Source organism: Epinephelus fuscoguttatus, linkage group LG19 (assembly GCF_011397635.1).
Source record: "Epinephelus fuscoguttatus linkage group LG19, E.fuscoguttatus.final_Chr_v1".
Lineage (NCBI taxonomy): Eukaryota > Metazoa > Chordata > Actinopteri > Perciformes > Serranidae > Epinephelus > Epinephelus fuscoguttatus.
This window is the reverse complement of record NC_064770.1, coordinates 4,318,067-4,334,617: the sequence shown is the minus strand read 5'-3', so window position 1 is coordinate 4,334,617 and position 16,551 is coordinate 4,318,067. Positions and strand designations below refer to the sequence as shown.

Genomic DNA, 16,551 nt, shown 5'->3' with positions numbered 1-16,551 from the left:
GATGATGAGGTTGAGATAAAAGAAGACCCTCATATTGTTGCATTTTCTCTCATTCAGTATTGCCTTAAATTGTTATAAAGCATATTTTTCACTTTAATTTGTTTGGTAATGTGTTTCTAATGCTTAACAATATGAAATAGATACCAAGTTTGCCAAAAGAGCAAAAAACAAAACAAAACAAAACAAAACAAAACAAAAAAACAGATTTTAGGTAGCCACCATCCGTGAAATGTGCATATTATGGGTCCTGATGCATCCAGTCATACAAATAAGCATTTCCATGGTCAAAAACCATAAATTTGTAGCTGATCCTGTTCAAAAGTTATAGCCAGAACAGTTTTCGGGTGACAGCCATATTGGATTTTGCCATCATGGTCATCAGAATGCCAATCTGTGATGCCCTGATATGCAGAAGTCTTGTACATATATTAAGCCATATATGTACTGAATTTGGTGCTTTTATCACAAAAAAAATTCTTTTCGGCAAGCATATGTGCATATGTACTTGTTGCCGTCCTCCATGTGTTTTTGTTGTTCTTCTGTGCTGGTATTTGCTCCCTGAATGTTTGAAGCTGTATCTGATTTAATAGTTGAGTGTCAGTAGTAATTAGCAAGTGATCAAAATCTTGTCTCTCTCAGGTCTGGAGGACTTGCATTTGGATGAGCGCATCATGCAGTTTTTGTCAATTGTCAACACCATGTTCACTAAGATCAACCAGCAGGAGCAGCCTCACTTCCACGCCCGCCACTACTCTGTCACCCCCCTTGGAACCCGATCAGGACTCATCCAGTGGGTGGACGGAGCCACGCCCCTCTTTGGCCTCTACAAGCGCTGGCAGCAGAGGGAGGCTGTGCTGCAGGCCCAGAAGGTAACGTTCTGCTCTGTACTGTGCTGCATTGAGAAGAATTAAGTAAACACACACAACATCAGGTGAGCATTGCAACAGGACATTTTCCTGCAACCTTTCCTGTTGCAACCCCCAAATTAGGCCCATTGGCATTAAAATATAATTCATCAGAGCTAAATGAGTGGGGTATTTTTGGTTTGTTTTTTGTCTGGACTAGGCCCAGGACTCTTTCCAGCAGCAACCAGTGCCTCCTGTACCCCGCCCCAGTGAGCTCTACTACAGCCGCATCGGGCCAGCTCTGAAGGCAGTGGGTCTCAGTCTGGATGTGACTCGACGAGACTGGCCTCTCAGTGTTATGAAGGAGGTGCTGAAAGAGTTAATGGAGGCTACGCCCTCCAACCTGCTGGCTAAGGAGCTGTGGTGTTCTTGTACCACACCCAGCGAGTGGTGGAGGGTCACTCAGGTAACCATGGCTTTTAGCATTTTGAAAATCATGAGATGTGATTAATGCATTTTCCTTTAGTGTTTTTTTTTTTTTGACCATGAAAATATCTTTATAATTAATTTGTCATTTTTTTTTAAAAATGTCAGTATGGGCTTGTACAAGTGTCCACTATCTGTGTTCTCTTTGCTTACAATTCCTGTTCTTCTGTGCTGCAGTCCTACGCAAGGTCAACTGCTGTCATGTCAATGGTAGGATACATCATCGGCCTCGGCGACCGCCACCTTGACAATGTGCTGATTGACATGACCACTGGAGAGGTGGTGCACATTGATTACAACGTATGCTTTGAAAAAGGTCAGTTTCAACTGGTTTGCTTCTAATGAGAATAACATTCACAACCACTTAATGTCAAATGTGTAGCCTCCATCTTGTCTTATGAACTACTGTCTCATTTGTGTCTGTTGATTGAATTACTGTGTTTAATATACATGCTAAAATGTGTTGTGCAGCATGTCACAAAATTGGTCATGGGCAAACTGAGTGGTAATAAAGAGAGAGGAAGACAGAGGTGGAGTGCTGAATACATTTTTTAAGTTGCTCTGGTTTCCCTTGTTGTCTGTGTCACCAGGGAAGAGCCTGCGGGTGCCAGAGAAAGTCCCATTCAGGATGACCCACAACATTGAGACTGCTCTAGGAGTCACTGGGGTGGAAGGCATCTTTAGGCTGTCCTGTGAACAGGTTACTGTCATATCACACACAGCTCACTCTGTTGGACTCGATTTTGAATGTAGACAGTCTCAATTGTTGAGATATTTCTGTGACAAACTGTGTGTGTGTGTGTTAAATCGTTAAGGTATAAAAAAATCTTGTGTAAAAGCTTTATTCAAAATATCAAGTTGGATGTGTAATGAAATCAGAGATAGAGAGCATGTGTGTGTGAGAGACGTCACTGAGCAAGGCAAAAGAGAGAAAATTATTTTGTAGTTGTTTATAGATTTGTAAATCTGTTCAAGGTATTACCTTAAGGCAAATAGTGTGCGGGACCTAAGCTTTATCTCTAATAAAACAGTTTGTCATCTCTTGCAGGCAGTTGCTGCTCTACTGAATAAGTGCTGATGACAAATGTGTAATTTCAGGTGGTTCAGATGATGCGTCGGGGCAGAGAGACCCTGCTGACCCTGCTGGAGGCCTTTGTTTATGATCCCCTGGTGGACTGGACTGCTGGGGGGGAGGTGGGATTTGCTGGTGCAGTGTACGGAGGAGGAGGCCAACAGGCTGACAGCAAGCAAAGCAAGAGGGAGATGGAGAGAGACATCACACGCTCTCTCTTCTCCTCCAGGGTGGCTGAGATCAAGGTGAGGTCATGACAGGAGTAGACTGCTGGGCCCATCACAGTCTCTGCAGAGTATATGCTAGTGTGAACAATAAATGTTTTGGTTTTCTCTAATTGTCTAAATGATGTTTCAGAAGTTTCTTCAAGAATGAAATTCAGCTCTCAATAAATGCTCAATTTTTCAAGGCATTATTGGAGGCAGGTAGGCTATAGGGTGTAGACTGCAGCAGGGTGTAGACTTGTAGGTTAGGGCGAGGTTAAACCCTTGGGAATTAATTCTCAAGCTTCTTTAATAACAGAGAGGATGTATGCAAGTACTGCACTGAACTGATCCAGAAGCAAAGCACTTGAGGATTCTGAGTGTAACTGTAGAATTGCGTGTGTGCAGGTGAACTGGTTTAAGAATCGTGACGAGATGCTGGCAGTGCTGCCACAAGTGGAAGAGGCTGTGGAGGAGTACTTGGTCCTGCAGGAGCTGCTCTGTCAGGGGGAGAAACTACAAGCCAAACTTCAAGAGGAGATGACTTTCCTGGAGGGGGCAGAGAACCATCCGGATCATCTTATCCTCACTCTGGAGCAGAGGTCTGACATAGCACAGCACTCATTTATTCCAATTCCATTTTAAATGAATCTTTCACACTGAGAAGTAATTTTCCATTCTGCTCCAGATTTCTATCTTTACATGCAGGGAGCATTATATAGATATTAAGTAGCATGGCATTCTTATAATTATCCAACCCTTCTGGTCACAGGTACTCTGAACACACCCAGCTGCAGTCACGGCAGCGGACTGTACAGGAGGCCATTCAGAGCAAGCTGGCTGACTTGGACCAGTGGATCTCCCAATACCAGGCAGCATTCTCCAACCTGGAGGCCACGCAGCTGGCCAGTCTGCTGCAGGACATCAGCAGCCCCATAGATCTCGGTTGGTCCCACCAGAAATGACGCAAGCAGGACCAATTGGTTAAAAATAAGCAGTCAACAAAAATAGTTAAATTTTGTTGCATGTCTTTGGATTTTACATAAAACACTGTCCCTCAGTCTTTAGCCAAGTTCAAGGGTATGATATGTTTAATTAGCTAGCTACCAATGGATGTTGAGAAGGTTTATTGAGGATTAAACACGTTTTAATGTAAAAGACAACTGACGACATTTGACAGAAGTATTCATATTCTTCAAGAGAGTCACTGCAGGTGGAAACATAGTGTTTCTCATGCATTTGTCAATTTTGCTTCATCAACATGTCTTAGATAGATACACATATTTAGGTGTTATTTTAGTTCATACTTCTGTTCTGAAAATGTGTGGAAAAAGTGCATAGTTAATTAGATTGTGCCTTAATTGCACATTTAAACTTTAAAATTCAGCAAACTTTTAAAATACATATATTTTAAATTTATGTAATCACCGGGGGGAAGTTAAAAATGTTTTGTAAATCTAAATACATTTTTTGACAATTTAAAAATGCACAAAATATTTTTTTGTCATTCTAGTTTATATTCTGAAGATTTTCATAGGGGGGTTTGTTTATCTGTTATTCATAGCCAGACTTATATGACATTTTATTCCTTAAAACATAATGGCTTTTGAGATTATTTTCCTATTTATGGAGTGATGAAAAAAGAGAGCCAATATTCATTCTGTAAAACTTTTGACTCTTACATGTCAACAAAAGGAAATAAGAGTTTTGAACCTGGCTTTATCCAGTGTTCATATTCCCGCTCTGGAAATGCACAGAAAATAGAGCATGTTGGACAAATGCCTTATTTGCATATTTAAAGCTTAAACTTCAGAAAATGTTTAATGTAAAAATAACTGCCTTAATGTAAGCAATCAATTGGGAAAGTTCCATGCTGATATTTCTAAGTTATCACCAGTTTTACACCTGTAGTTCTTCCCTCAATTCTGTTTTTTTGTGGAACAACATTGCCCCCCTTCTGTGTGTCATAGAGTATGTCGCCTTTCTGCCAGAAAACAATCAGGCGAATTGTAATTTAAAGGCTGTTGGTTCTTAGGCCTAATTTAATGTCTATAAAGGCTTGTGGTAAAACATCTGTTGTTAAAATACCACGTGGAGTGTTTGATTTTAGTTTCCTTACATCGTTTTCTTGGTTGTCCATCTCTCCCAGGTCCTCCTAGCTATGTGCCAGCTACAGCCTTCCTACAGAATGCAGGCCAGGCCCACCTGATCAGCCAGTGTGAGAGCCTGGAGGCAGAGGTGAGCTCCTTGCTGCAGCAGCGCCGCGGGGCCCTTCGCGGCTGCCTGGAGCAGCTGCACAGCTACGCTACAGTGGCTTTGCTGTATCCACGGGCCACCCTGCTGCTCCATCGGGCCCACCAGTGGAAGGCTTGGTTGGAGGAACTGCTGAGAGACATGACAGTGGAGCACTGCCAGCACATCTACAGACAGTAAGCAACTATTGCAGACTTTCTATAATGGTATTATACAAAATATCAGGATGCCTTTTATCATTTATATTCCTTATTGGTTGGAAGGTGTGCTCAACATGAGATGATTGTACAAATCTGAATCAGGGGTGGTTGTAGAGTTATTGCTGCTCTGGGACTTAACCCTAAAATCTTTGAATCTGTCTGCGGTCATGATTCAAGTCAATAGGTATTGCGGCACTATGTGTTATATTGAAAAATTATCATTTGCCATTATTTGCAGTAATAAAATATTTGTAATATTTGCCATATTGCCATTCTGTTTCTATGCATTGGTTTAAGGTGAGCTATAAAGCTAAGTGCACTCAGTAGAGTGCAGATCTCCGCTTGGCAGCTGCCGAGCTGATCTTGGCCGATCTAGACAACATTTGTTATTCCAGCAGACGTACTGCAGCCCATTTCAGGAGCATCCCAGAAGCTTATAAGAATATGTGCCTCATCTATTTTTGACAGAACTGCAGCGCTTTGCACAGAGCAATGCGCATCGGTTTCTCCTGTAAACAGGCACTGTATGTTAAACAAAGATACAATGAAACAATAAGGAAATATGTATTTTTAATTACTAAAACACAGGTACAAATCTTTGATCCATGTTGTTCACATCTGAACCTTAAAGGGATAGTTCGACATTTTGGCAAATTCGCCTTATTGCCGTAATCAATATAGTCATATGAGTAGGTCCATTACCTTTAATTGTCAGTGCGTGCTGTTCTGAGATCAGTGGGGCAGAGCTGCCCGCTGAAATGGAGGTCAACGGTACAGGACAACTTGTAGCTTACACATTCACCATGCTATGAAATAATAACGTAATATTACGAGACAGAGTTGTTTTGAAGCCAAATGCACAGCCGGAACTACATTCCAGACATACAGTACTTGCTGGGCGTAGTGATTTCAAACAGCGTATGTTTAGTGCAGTTACTCCCGTCATCAAAACCAACAAGTTTGTTGAGAAGAAGCCAGAATATACAGAGGAAGAGTTACAGGTTTTGGAAGAAGAGAGAGCAAGAAGAGAGGTTTAGGCTGCTGAGCAACCAGGGGCTGAGGGGAGACCCAGAGCCGGTGGTGTAAATGTCAGGCTTACTGGCCACTTTATTAGGTACACCTGTGCAATATAAATATAGAGTTCGCCTCAAAATAATCACCGGAACACAGGGAGAACATGCTAACTCCACACTCATAAATCACCACAACTCCTGAAGGAACAACAACATAAAATGTTCCTTAGCAGTCTGTTTATTCCCAACAATGAGAAGTATTGCCAGTCACTTCACTATATGCTCTGGGCAAGCAATTATCCAAAACATAACCACAACAACATTTGCATTTTAGCCATAACGTTATTTACCATGCTTGGGTTGTAGGATAATGTTACTCAACATTGAGGTAACATTACAGCAGAGAGCTTGCTGAGCAAAATACACAATGATCACCTACCATGTCTGCTCGTTTTGTGATGCCGACAGATGGTATGGCAGTATCTTTCAAGAAAAGCATTTGAACCATTCCTGAGCTTCTGCGTTCCATCCTTTCACTGTAGTCCTCCGGTAAAAAATGTCAGGAGCAAGCAAACATTTTCCGGACCTTTTCCATAGGCGTGTTGGGGTCGATGTCCAGCACAAATAGCCATTGTTTCATTCTGTCCGTATTACTGGTTGGAACTACGTGAAACTTCACTTTGCTCCATGTCTTCGGCTTGTTACTGCAACCTTTTACAATAAATGTGTAAACCATGATTTACAACAACACTTGTAAACTTTCCTCAAACCTTCTGCTGCGTCCAGCTGACGATACCGCAAATGGCTACAAGCAATAACAACGGCACTGTCTCAGTCACTCCGCCCAGTGGTTTACTCAAGAAAGTAGTTCCGAGTATATGCTTCATGTGTCATAATGTTACTTAATTATACATTATTATTTCATAGCGTGGGGAATGCGCAAGCCATGTGTTGTCCACTAGAGTGTTTTGGAGTCATTTGATGGTGTATTTGATTAGTTTTGAGGGAGGGAGGGGGCTGTACTGTTCACCTCCATTTCAGCGGGCAGCTCTGCCCCACCAATTTCAGAACAGCACACGCTGACAATTAAAGATAATGTACCTACTCATATGACTATAGGGATTATGGCAAAAGGCGAATTTGCCAAAATGTTGAACTATCACTTTAAGCGGTATTAAGTTAGCCTGAAGGCTTCAGCACAGCAAAGTAGGATATATCAACAATAAACACAATTAAAATAGACCAAACCACTTAAAGCATTTTTCAACCTGTAACCCATTTCCCCACCTAAATTTGTCTGACTGACTGATGTGAACAACAAGTTTTGAAATTGGTCCAGTATTGAGGGAGCGGGCAGCGGCCGGCAGCCACTCAACAGGCTGTAATTTAAGCACCACATAGCCTGCTAACTTACGGTTAAAGCAGAAATATCAAGGAAAAATGACCACGTCAACAAAGTTTGCAAGTCTTCAAAATCGAAACACTATTGGTGTGGTATGATGCCATGCAGAGGCATGACAACGAAGATGAGAAGCAGATCCTCCGGTTCAAAATGGGACCAAACTTTCCTAAGGATCTTAATTTTTGAGCCACAGCAAAGGCAAAAATTTAGCCTGCAACAGATGGTAAGGCTTGTTGTTTTTAGCTGAGGCGACTTCCGGAAAACTTGTGGCCCTTACCAATAGGTTAAGAGGAATGAAGAGTAAGCAGTTAGTGATAGTATAAAACAGTCAATAAAAGAGGTTTTTCACAATTCTGAATCACTGCAAGCACGAGAGATCCTTGAGCATATAGTCATAAATGTGCACAAAAAATAATAGGCTTATGGGTCCAGGAGCATTTGAGGTTAGCTGCAGACAGACAGATACACACATGCACACGTGACTTAGTGCATGATCTTCTCCAGGCTTATGCCTCAACATAACAGCATTCTCTGTCCAGGTTTGAACAAATATTCCAGCCACTCGGTTTGAATGAGAACTACTATCAGGTCAGGTGTTCTGCAGCAGGTTAGACTCAGCAGGAAATCTAGAGCAGTGACTGCTGAGGATAATCTACAGTCTGTGGTTGCACTCTCCTGTACTTTATCATTCCCACAGTTAAGCTTTACGTCACCCTCCATTTACAGGTATGAGGTACTGTTTGCCCCCCAGCCTCCTGCTGCCTCCTGCCAGTTCCTGTCCAGTGTGGAGTTGGCTCTGCAGCACCAAGTGGCTGAAACCAACGATCGGGTGATGCACCAAGCGGAGCGACTCAAGGCTGAGGGCACAACTGCAGTAGCCTGCGAGGAGCAGCTGCAGGAGATTGAACACTGCATTACAGTCTTCCTTCGGGAGAACGGAGAGCTGGGCTCCCTCAGCCTGGCTGGAATCATCACTTCTGCCTTATGCACACTTTGCAGGTTAAACACAAAGCTTTCATTCCATCTGTCACTGTGCTGGTTGTCCTCTCAGACTAATGGAAAATGCAGTTAGTGTTACAATACATAAGTGGCTGTGTTACGCATTTATGAACACCTTTAAATATCACGAGTACATCAAATCCAATGTATTCTTATAGAAATGTGGTGCTTCTAGGAAGTAGAACTGAAAGATAAAAGTTGCAGGTGAAAAGGATGAAGTCACTGTGTGTTTTTTTTCCCAGGCGGAACCTGGTGATGGAGGGAGCAGCAGCCAGTGCTGGAGAGCAGCTGGTTGACCTGGTATCTCGGGATGGGGCGTGGTTCCTGGAGGAGCTCTGCAGTATGATTGGAAATGTCAGTGCCCTTGCAACACTGCTACAGCGCTGCCCACTCCTGCCCCATGACCTGGATCTACCTGCACCTTCAGCAACCACCCAGGCTGTGTACCTGGCCAACGCTGTGTACACCTGCCTGCAGGTAGGTGCATCCTCAAAACACAATGAAATTAAGTAGTTACAACTAGAAGCACTCCGTTCTCTTTATGGAAATGAGAGGCTTCTTACAATTTTCTGTCATGTTTTTGGTTTTAGGGGTATGTAAATATGGCTGTTAGAGCAAGACATTCTACTGTACACAAAGATAAAAGAATTATGAACACTGCTTTGTCTCCATGTTCACTGCAGGAATTGAACACCAACTTCCGTCAGATCATCTTTCCAGAGGCTCTGCGCTGCATGGTGAAAGGAGAGCCCACCCTGGAGTCCATGTTGGCAGAGCTGGAGCAGCTGGTGGAGCAGAGCTCTGATGGCCTCGGCCTGCAGGGTTTGGTCGACAGCCTGCAGGCTACCACAGGCCTGGACCATGATGGGCACAACCACTGCCTTCACATCACCAGGTAAGTAGTTGTGCATTGATATCTACTTGTCATGAATTTGATCAGAAACAGCACTGGCTAAAGTGATTGCAGCCTGCAGATGTTTAAAATTCCAAAGCATATCTGTTGTATAAAAACTGTCTTTTGTGCTCAGGATGCTGCGTGCTCAGTACTCAGAGCTGATCCAGCCTCGCAGCATGGACGGATCGAGCCAGGACACACCGAAGATGTCTGCTGGTCAAATGTTGTTGGTGGCCTTTGATGGCATGTTCACCCAGCTAGAGACTGCCTTTGGACAGCTCACAGAGAAGGTAGCTCCCAAGTTTCTTCCCTCTGTATGCTATTTAATATATTTTGGTATTTCTGGTGCCTTTTAGGTATTGAGATTTTCCATCCTCTTGGATCCAGTCTAGATTTTGATGTAGGCCCTCATTCTTTGTAAAAACACAAGACAAGTCTACATAAAGTTAGTCTGTTAGGCTGTATTAACTGGCACTGAATTAATTAACTGGATCGCTGTAACAACAGGATGCATTTATTTTATTGTAAATGTGAAAAACACACACAAGGTTGTTCAGCCTCGATGCATTGCCTCTGGGACAATGAAGTATTCATTTCAGTCCTTTTTAATAGTGCTGCACGATTAATCTAATCGCAGTCGCAATCGCGATGTCAGGCTGTGCGATTACGTAACCGCATAAAAGGCTGCAATTTGCGATTTAATGTAGGCTAAATAAATGTTAACGTGTGTGCCTGTGAACGTGACTGCCTCTCCTGTAGTGTGTGGAGTTTGTTGACATCACGCCCACAAGCTATCCTGGTGCGTACAGCCGGCGTGCAGCAGTGACCAATACAGACGCTGAAGAAGAGCATGAGCTCGACCAAGAACAGGCTGAGTTGGTGGCGAAAAAAAACGTCTGTTACATGGCGATACTTTGGATTCAGGTACAGCGACGTTGAACAGAAAGACGTGCTGTTTAAGTGTAAAAAAAGTTAAAGTCGCCACGTCCCGCGGCAACACGACCAATCTATATCAGCACTCAAGACGGGACGTGGCGACTTAAAGTTTTAAACTTTTACACAGCACGTCTTTCTGTCCAACGTCGCCGTACCTGAAAGACGTGCTGTGTAAAAGTTTAAAAGTTAAAGTCGCCACGTCCCGCGGCAACACCACCAATCTATATCAACACTTGAGACAGCACAGCACAGGGAAAAGTAGGAAGAGTGCATGCGAGAGAAAGCCAAGCCGTGTAACATTAAATACAGTAGGACAACTGAAAGCCTCCAGAGCCTCATAAAACAACATCCAAGCACAGTTAAGCAAACATTTGTAAGTGTCACAGGGAAATCATGGACTCCATAACAAATGAAAAATTGAGCAATTTTGCTCAGGTTCGGCCCACTTGACACGCTGCTGTGTTGTGCTATGGCGCTGTAATTTGTCGTTTACGTGACAACGCCTGAACGCAACATATGCTCGCTCCGCTGTGTGTACAGTTCCGTGCTGCGCTGCTGTGTGAGCAGCGTGTTTGACTGTGCTCAGTCTGTTGATGGTCATTGACTCATTGTCTGTCCATAACAATAACTGTCAGGTCAGTGCCCCCTAATATAATGTATTACAGTTTATTGTAATTATATTGTAATCGCAATCGCAAATCGCGATATTGTCCACCATAATCGCAATCGCACATTTTTCCCAAATCGTGCAGCACTACTTTTAAAACAGATTGTAGTTTTGTTTTTTTTTACACAACTGAATGTCATTTTTACCTGATGCAACAAAACAAAACATATTGTGTTAAGTATATTAGGTATGCTCTATTTTGAATATTTTTACTGCTTTACCTTGCCATCAGACAGAAACTTTAAACAGGGAACCAAACCTGTTATATCACTCTAAAAGCCAGACTCCACTGAGAAAAGCAATGATTGAACATCGCTGAACACAGGAGCTGCTGGTCTTCCGCTTTTTGTCTTATTGTGTGTATTTGCCATTTAAAGGGTTTGTTCAGATTCACCAAAGTCACACGATAACAGAAAGAAACATGTTTTGCTGCTTCCCCTGTCCACAGCAGTACATTGCTCAGCTTCATTGTTGGCATTGCTGCTGCTTTCCGAAACTGGGGGCATGCTAACAGACTGTATGAAATACACTGACTATGAATAAGTACTTCATGTGACCCCACCTAAAAAAAATCCAAACTGTCCCTTTATTGCCAATGTAGTCATCATGGAGTCATCATCAGTTTTTACTTGAACTTTTCAAGGACTCAAATGATTCTGTGAAATGAGGTTTTCAGAGACTTGACAGTGTTGGCCTCTAAGAGAACTTGGTACAGTGGAGGTGTGGTAGAAAATACTGCTGGCACAGGGTGGGTATGGTCTGAAACTGGCCCATGCAGACCTCTAGCACAAAGGGAAGCATTGAGTGATTGATCATTGATTGGCTTTTCCTTGAGCTATCAGTCAGCATAATTTTTTTCAGCATGACTTCTTTGTTGAGTAAAAGTTTGTTGTGGTTACCAATATAAAAATGTCCACTCTCTCTCACCCTGTTTTCCTCCTCTCAGCTGAGTTCTCTGGAGGTGCCACTGGCCTGGAGGAAGGTGGATGTTCTGAGGGAGGCTCGGGCCACACAGCTGCACTTCTTTGACAGCCTGAATCAGCGGCAGCTCATGGAAGAGGTCTTCTTCCTCAAGAGACTGCAGACTATCAGGGATTTCTTCAGGCTGTGTGCCTCCTTCGCTCAGACTCTGTCTGGTAAGAGCTTTTCACTGACACACTATTGAATCTGCTCTTCCAGACCAACTTGAACTGCACAGGCCGAGAAAATGAAACTTGGTTAATTACATAAAGGCTTTGCTGTTTAACAATGGAAACTCCAATCATATTTACAGTCACTTACCATCAATGTTTGAACTTGGCTAGCCAGCTTTTCAGCGTGATATCTGATGTGTGTGCCAAATCTTGTGTGTTCAGGGACCTGTCCCCCAGCTGAGGACCTGTTACCTACAAATGGACCAGTTGGTTTGGGGAAGCCGCTGTACCGGCGGCCCAGCGCAACAGGGTCAGGTGTGGCAGTGGTCAGTGAGGAGCAGATGACCCGCCCCATCAAGGCCTTCACAGCAGAGTTTGTCCGGCAGATGCTCATGGGTCTGCCCAGCCAAGCACTCGGTCTCGCCCTTTGCAGCACACTGTCTGCTCTGGGTCTAGACGTTGTTGCCCAGGTGGAAGCAAAAGATTTTGGAGCTGAGAGCAAGGTATGGCAATCATGTGTGTCTGTGACTGTGTCTGTGTATGTGTCTACTAAATTACAGTGTTTTAATTTTGCATCTTCGTGCCAGTTAGATTTTGGTGAACAACTAGTGATACTGAGAAGGATATGACTGTGTTCTGTCATGTCCCTCATTTTTATTTACACTGTAAATCAGTTTCAGAAAATTTAAATAGTTGCTATGTAATAATGTTAATGGTATTTTTTAATTACAGACAGCTGTCAGCCACAGTGATGATGTCACGTTAAGATGACGAGATTTTCCCAGCAGTGAAAATAAAACTGTGTGCACAAGGGATTTGGTCTTTACAGCTTAGTGATTTCTGAGTTCAGTCCCTCGTGGCTTTACACCGTGGATTTTAGGTTTTCTGAAACATGAAAATGTCCTACTCAGTTAGATTCAGAACTGTGCTGTAATACTGCCTGAAGGTAGTGATGTCCAAATGAAGCTTCATGAACCACCAGTTGTATTTGCTGAACCCACTAGATGGCGCTCTTGGTGCAATGAAAAAGGCTCAAGGGATGGCAATGCAGTTTGGTTTCAACCCTTTGTTGAACAAAGAGTGCCAGAGTGGACCAAGAAAATACATAAAATGGTTCATGAAGCTTTATTTGGCCATTGCTAGTTGAAACCAAACTGCATTGCCATCCCATAAGCCTTTTTCATTACACCAAGAGCGCCATCTAGTGGATTCAGCAAATACAACTGGTGGTTCATGTAGTTTCATTTGGACATCACTACCTGAAGGATCTCTGTGTGCTGTTTCAATCTCCACGTCACAGAGATAAGAACATATCTGCAGGGATACTAATTGTTGATCAGTGAAATGAGCAAACATCCGCTGCAATCCCATTCCGCAGACCAGGCTCAATGCTTATGTTTATTTTAAGGGGCATTCAAAAATAAGTGTTATAGTTGCTTTTTTTAAAGAAATAACATGAATTAATCTCTTTTTTTTTTAAACATAGCGTGCATTACAGTAGTTACAACCTGAAAATGAGATAACTCAGTTTGTCCTTAATGACCTTTTTCTACATAGCAGCAGAAGATATCAGAAGTATCAGTTGTAAATAAGAGTAGCCTACTGGCTTTGACACCTTATTAAAGATACTAGCTCCAAATACTGAAGGTCCTTATTCAAAACTAAAGTTTGTCGCTTCATTTATTTATATGATATAAATACAGTTTTAAAAATTAGCGGGTGGTTTTATTAGAAATCCCTCACTCTGTTGGGACCATAAAAAACATACAGTTTTACACAATGACTACGTTTACATGCACAAAATATTCCAGTTTTTGCCCTTGTTCTGAAAAAGAAAATATTTCTTTAAGCTAATGAAAATGAATATTCCAGGAATACTCTCGTTTACATGCAGCCATGCATACTTTGATTAACGTACCCTAACATCAAAAAATGTCAAAATGTCAACTGTGCCTTTTTACCTCTTTGCGTCAAAAATAAATATTTTTTTCAGTTTCCCAGTGATGGCTGACATCTCTGACTGTTAAGACACATCCTTCTTTCATTCCTTCAACCACGTCATGAAAATATTTGTGCATATCCAAAACCTGTTGATATCGAAGTCCTTCATAATATTAATGTAGATGTGTTTCTCTTCCAACCAGAAATATGGGCTTCTCTTTTGGACGTGAATCTCTACACCAGTTTCTGTACAAAGTACAGAGCTGACCACAAACCTAAAAAATGCTACATTCAGAAAGAGGTTGAACCAAAGAGAAAATGCTGTTTACATGATGTACATCAAATTTCAAATATTGTTATGTCCAGAATAATAATTGGAGAATATTAGTGTGCATGTGAATGTAGTCAGTCATGTTTCTTCTACCTCTTAAGCAAAACTGAATTTGCTATCTGATCTTTGCTAATAAGCATGTCCAAACTAGCGATGGCTGGTCTTTGGGATTTTATCAGTACTGGTATATTTATCAACACTCCTTAGCAGTCCGGTACTTTATTGATACTCTTATTGGTACTTTTTCATTACTGAAATCAATAATGTTTTGAGAAGCAAATAATGAACAAAAAAAAGGATATGAATTATTTATATTTTAAGTCACTGTTATTGGCTTTTTAGTCTCAGAGGTTTTACTCCACTGATGAAATTAATTTAAACAGGTTCTAACAAATTTGGAAACAGTTCTGATTCAGGTTTCTGGAGGCACTCTAGGAACTTATTTTGCGCTGGCACCCAAATCATTTTTTTCACAATCGCACACTGCAACTCTCCTCACATATGCCAGAGAAATGTGCACCCTGCAGATCTCTGTACAGGGGTCACCGCTTTTTCACTTCTATACTGAAAATATGATAAACTAACCTACCCTATATAAATAAATAATAAATAGAGACTCTGTTACTGTTTGTGTACTAAATGTGTACAAAAACATCCCAACATATCTGTCAGTATCTGACCAGTACCTTATCTTGACCTACTCCACTGTGTGTCCTGGCTCTGAAGGTATCTCTTGATGAGCTTTGTAAGAAGGCAGTGGAGCAGGGCCTAGCGTCAGGTCGGGTCTCCCAGCTGCTGCTGAACAGAGCCACAGTGCTTGCCTCCTCCTATGACACAGCCTGGAAGAAAGTGGACCTGCTAAGGAGGCTAGATGCCAACCTAGAGGCTGCTAAGGCCAGCCTGCAGAGGAGCCAGCTGCACATCGCCATGTTTCAGGTACAGACAGAACAGTTTGTAGATGCTTCCAGTAATCCTACACATAATGTGTGATTGGAGTGGTTCTGCAGATAACCAGCACTCACAAAAAACACCTTTTATGCTTAAATGTACCACTTGAAGGCTTTGGATTTTTATTTATTTAACATTTGCGTGTGAGCGGCTCATGTTAACACTAAAGACAACATGGCTCAATTTCAATTCAATTCAACTAACACAGTGTGTGTCCTCTTCCAGTGGCAACATGAAGATGTTCTGGGCCCCAATAATCAGCCTCTGAGTGTCAGCATTCCTCCTCGCTCTGTCATCCTCAGCAACATGAAGAAGAAGCTGTACAAGCTGAGTCAAGATGAGGGATCCATTGTTGCCATTCAGGTCAGTTTTACATTTTATCAGGCCCACTCGTTACCAGTGGCCGTATTTACAAGCAAATAATTTTCACTTATCACCATACTTTGTTTGCAGAGACTTTCATTTTTGTTGTACCCTTTGCTGCTTAATGTTTAAAAACTACAAAAGTCATATATTTCTTTGTTTTTTTATGTGAGCTCATGTATTTACCAAGGTACAGCCACTGCTTACTCCCTCATGATCAGTTCCTGTCCATCCTCAGACTCTGCCATCCATGTATGGCAGTGTTGTTGACTGTGCTTTATTTCCAACTGCAGTAAAAAGCCCTTTTGAGCCTTAGCTTCAGAAATACTTGTAGCACCGCTACTGACCAACACTGCTTGTACTCTGTATACTTGTTGTGACGATGGCTCAAACTTTATATTTTCTCTCTGTCTCTGACACACACATTCACACAGCATGTGGCTTATGAACCTTAATGATACATCTTATTTAGTAGAGGGGATGTTAGCATTGGGATGCACACCAAGTATCAGGCACACAGTCCACGTCTTGAGAAAGTTTCCAGTTCATTATTTTCTTCGCCTAAAAGTTGTTGTATCTGAGAAAAAAAAGAATCCTGTTGTTTCATTGTGCTGTGGTACACAAGTATGACTGTACGATGACAATAAAGATTTATCTTATCTGGTTTTGTCCTCAGGAGAAGCTGGTGTCGCTGGAGGCTAGCATTGAGCAGCGCCTAAAGTGGGCCGGTGGAGCCAACCCAGCCCTGGCTCCTGTTCTGCAGGACTTTGAGATGACCATCAGGGAGAGACGCGCCATGGTGGCGAGAGAAAACCAGCGTACCAGCCAGGTATCTCCACTGCCATAGTCATGATTAAGGGTCCA

General features: G+C 42.3%; 1 protein-coding gene across 2 annotated transcripts in view; it reads left to right on the top strand.

Moving 5' to 3' along the window:
- The window catches only part of smg1 (SMG1 nonsense mediated mRNA decay associated PI3K related kinase), an 82,696-nt gene that overhangs the window by 58,905 nt on the left and 7,240 nt on the right, over nt 1–16,551 (top strand). For both annotated transcript variants that reach the window (XM_049560175.1, XM_049560174.1), the window contains exons 41-57: nt 640–869; nt 1,066–1,311; nt 1,509–1,647; nt 1,922–2,031; nt 2,430–2,648; nt 3,015–3,208; nt 3,379–3,551; nt 4,756–5,035; nt 8,201–8,473; nt 8,716–8,950; nt 9,157–9,368; nt 9,502–9,658; nt 11,918–12,107; nt 12,327–12,607; nt 15,103–15,312; nt 15,550–15,687; nt 16,364–16,516. In XM_049560175.1, coding sequence (XP_049416132.1) covers nt 640–869; nt 1,066–1,311; nt 1,509–1,647; nt 1,922–2,031; nt 2,430–2,648; nt 3,015–3,208; nt 3,379–3,551; nt 4,756–5,035; nt 8,201–8,473; nt 8,716–8,950; nt 9,157–9,368; nt 9,502–9,658; nt 11,918–12,107; nt 12,327–12,607; nt 15,103–15,312; nt 15,550–15,687; nt 16,364–16,516 — 3,440 coding nt within the window. The remainder of the gene's footprint in view (nt 1–639; nt 870–1,065; nt 1,312–1,508; nt 1,648–1,921; nt 2,032–2,429; nt 2,649–3,014; nt 3,209–3,378; nt 3,552–4,755; nt 5,036–8,200; nt 8,474–8,715; nt 8,951–9,156; nt 9,369–9,501; nt 9,659–11,917; nt 12,108–12,326; nt 12,608–15,102; nt 15,313–15,549; nt 15,688–16,363; nt 16,517–16,551) is intronic.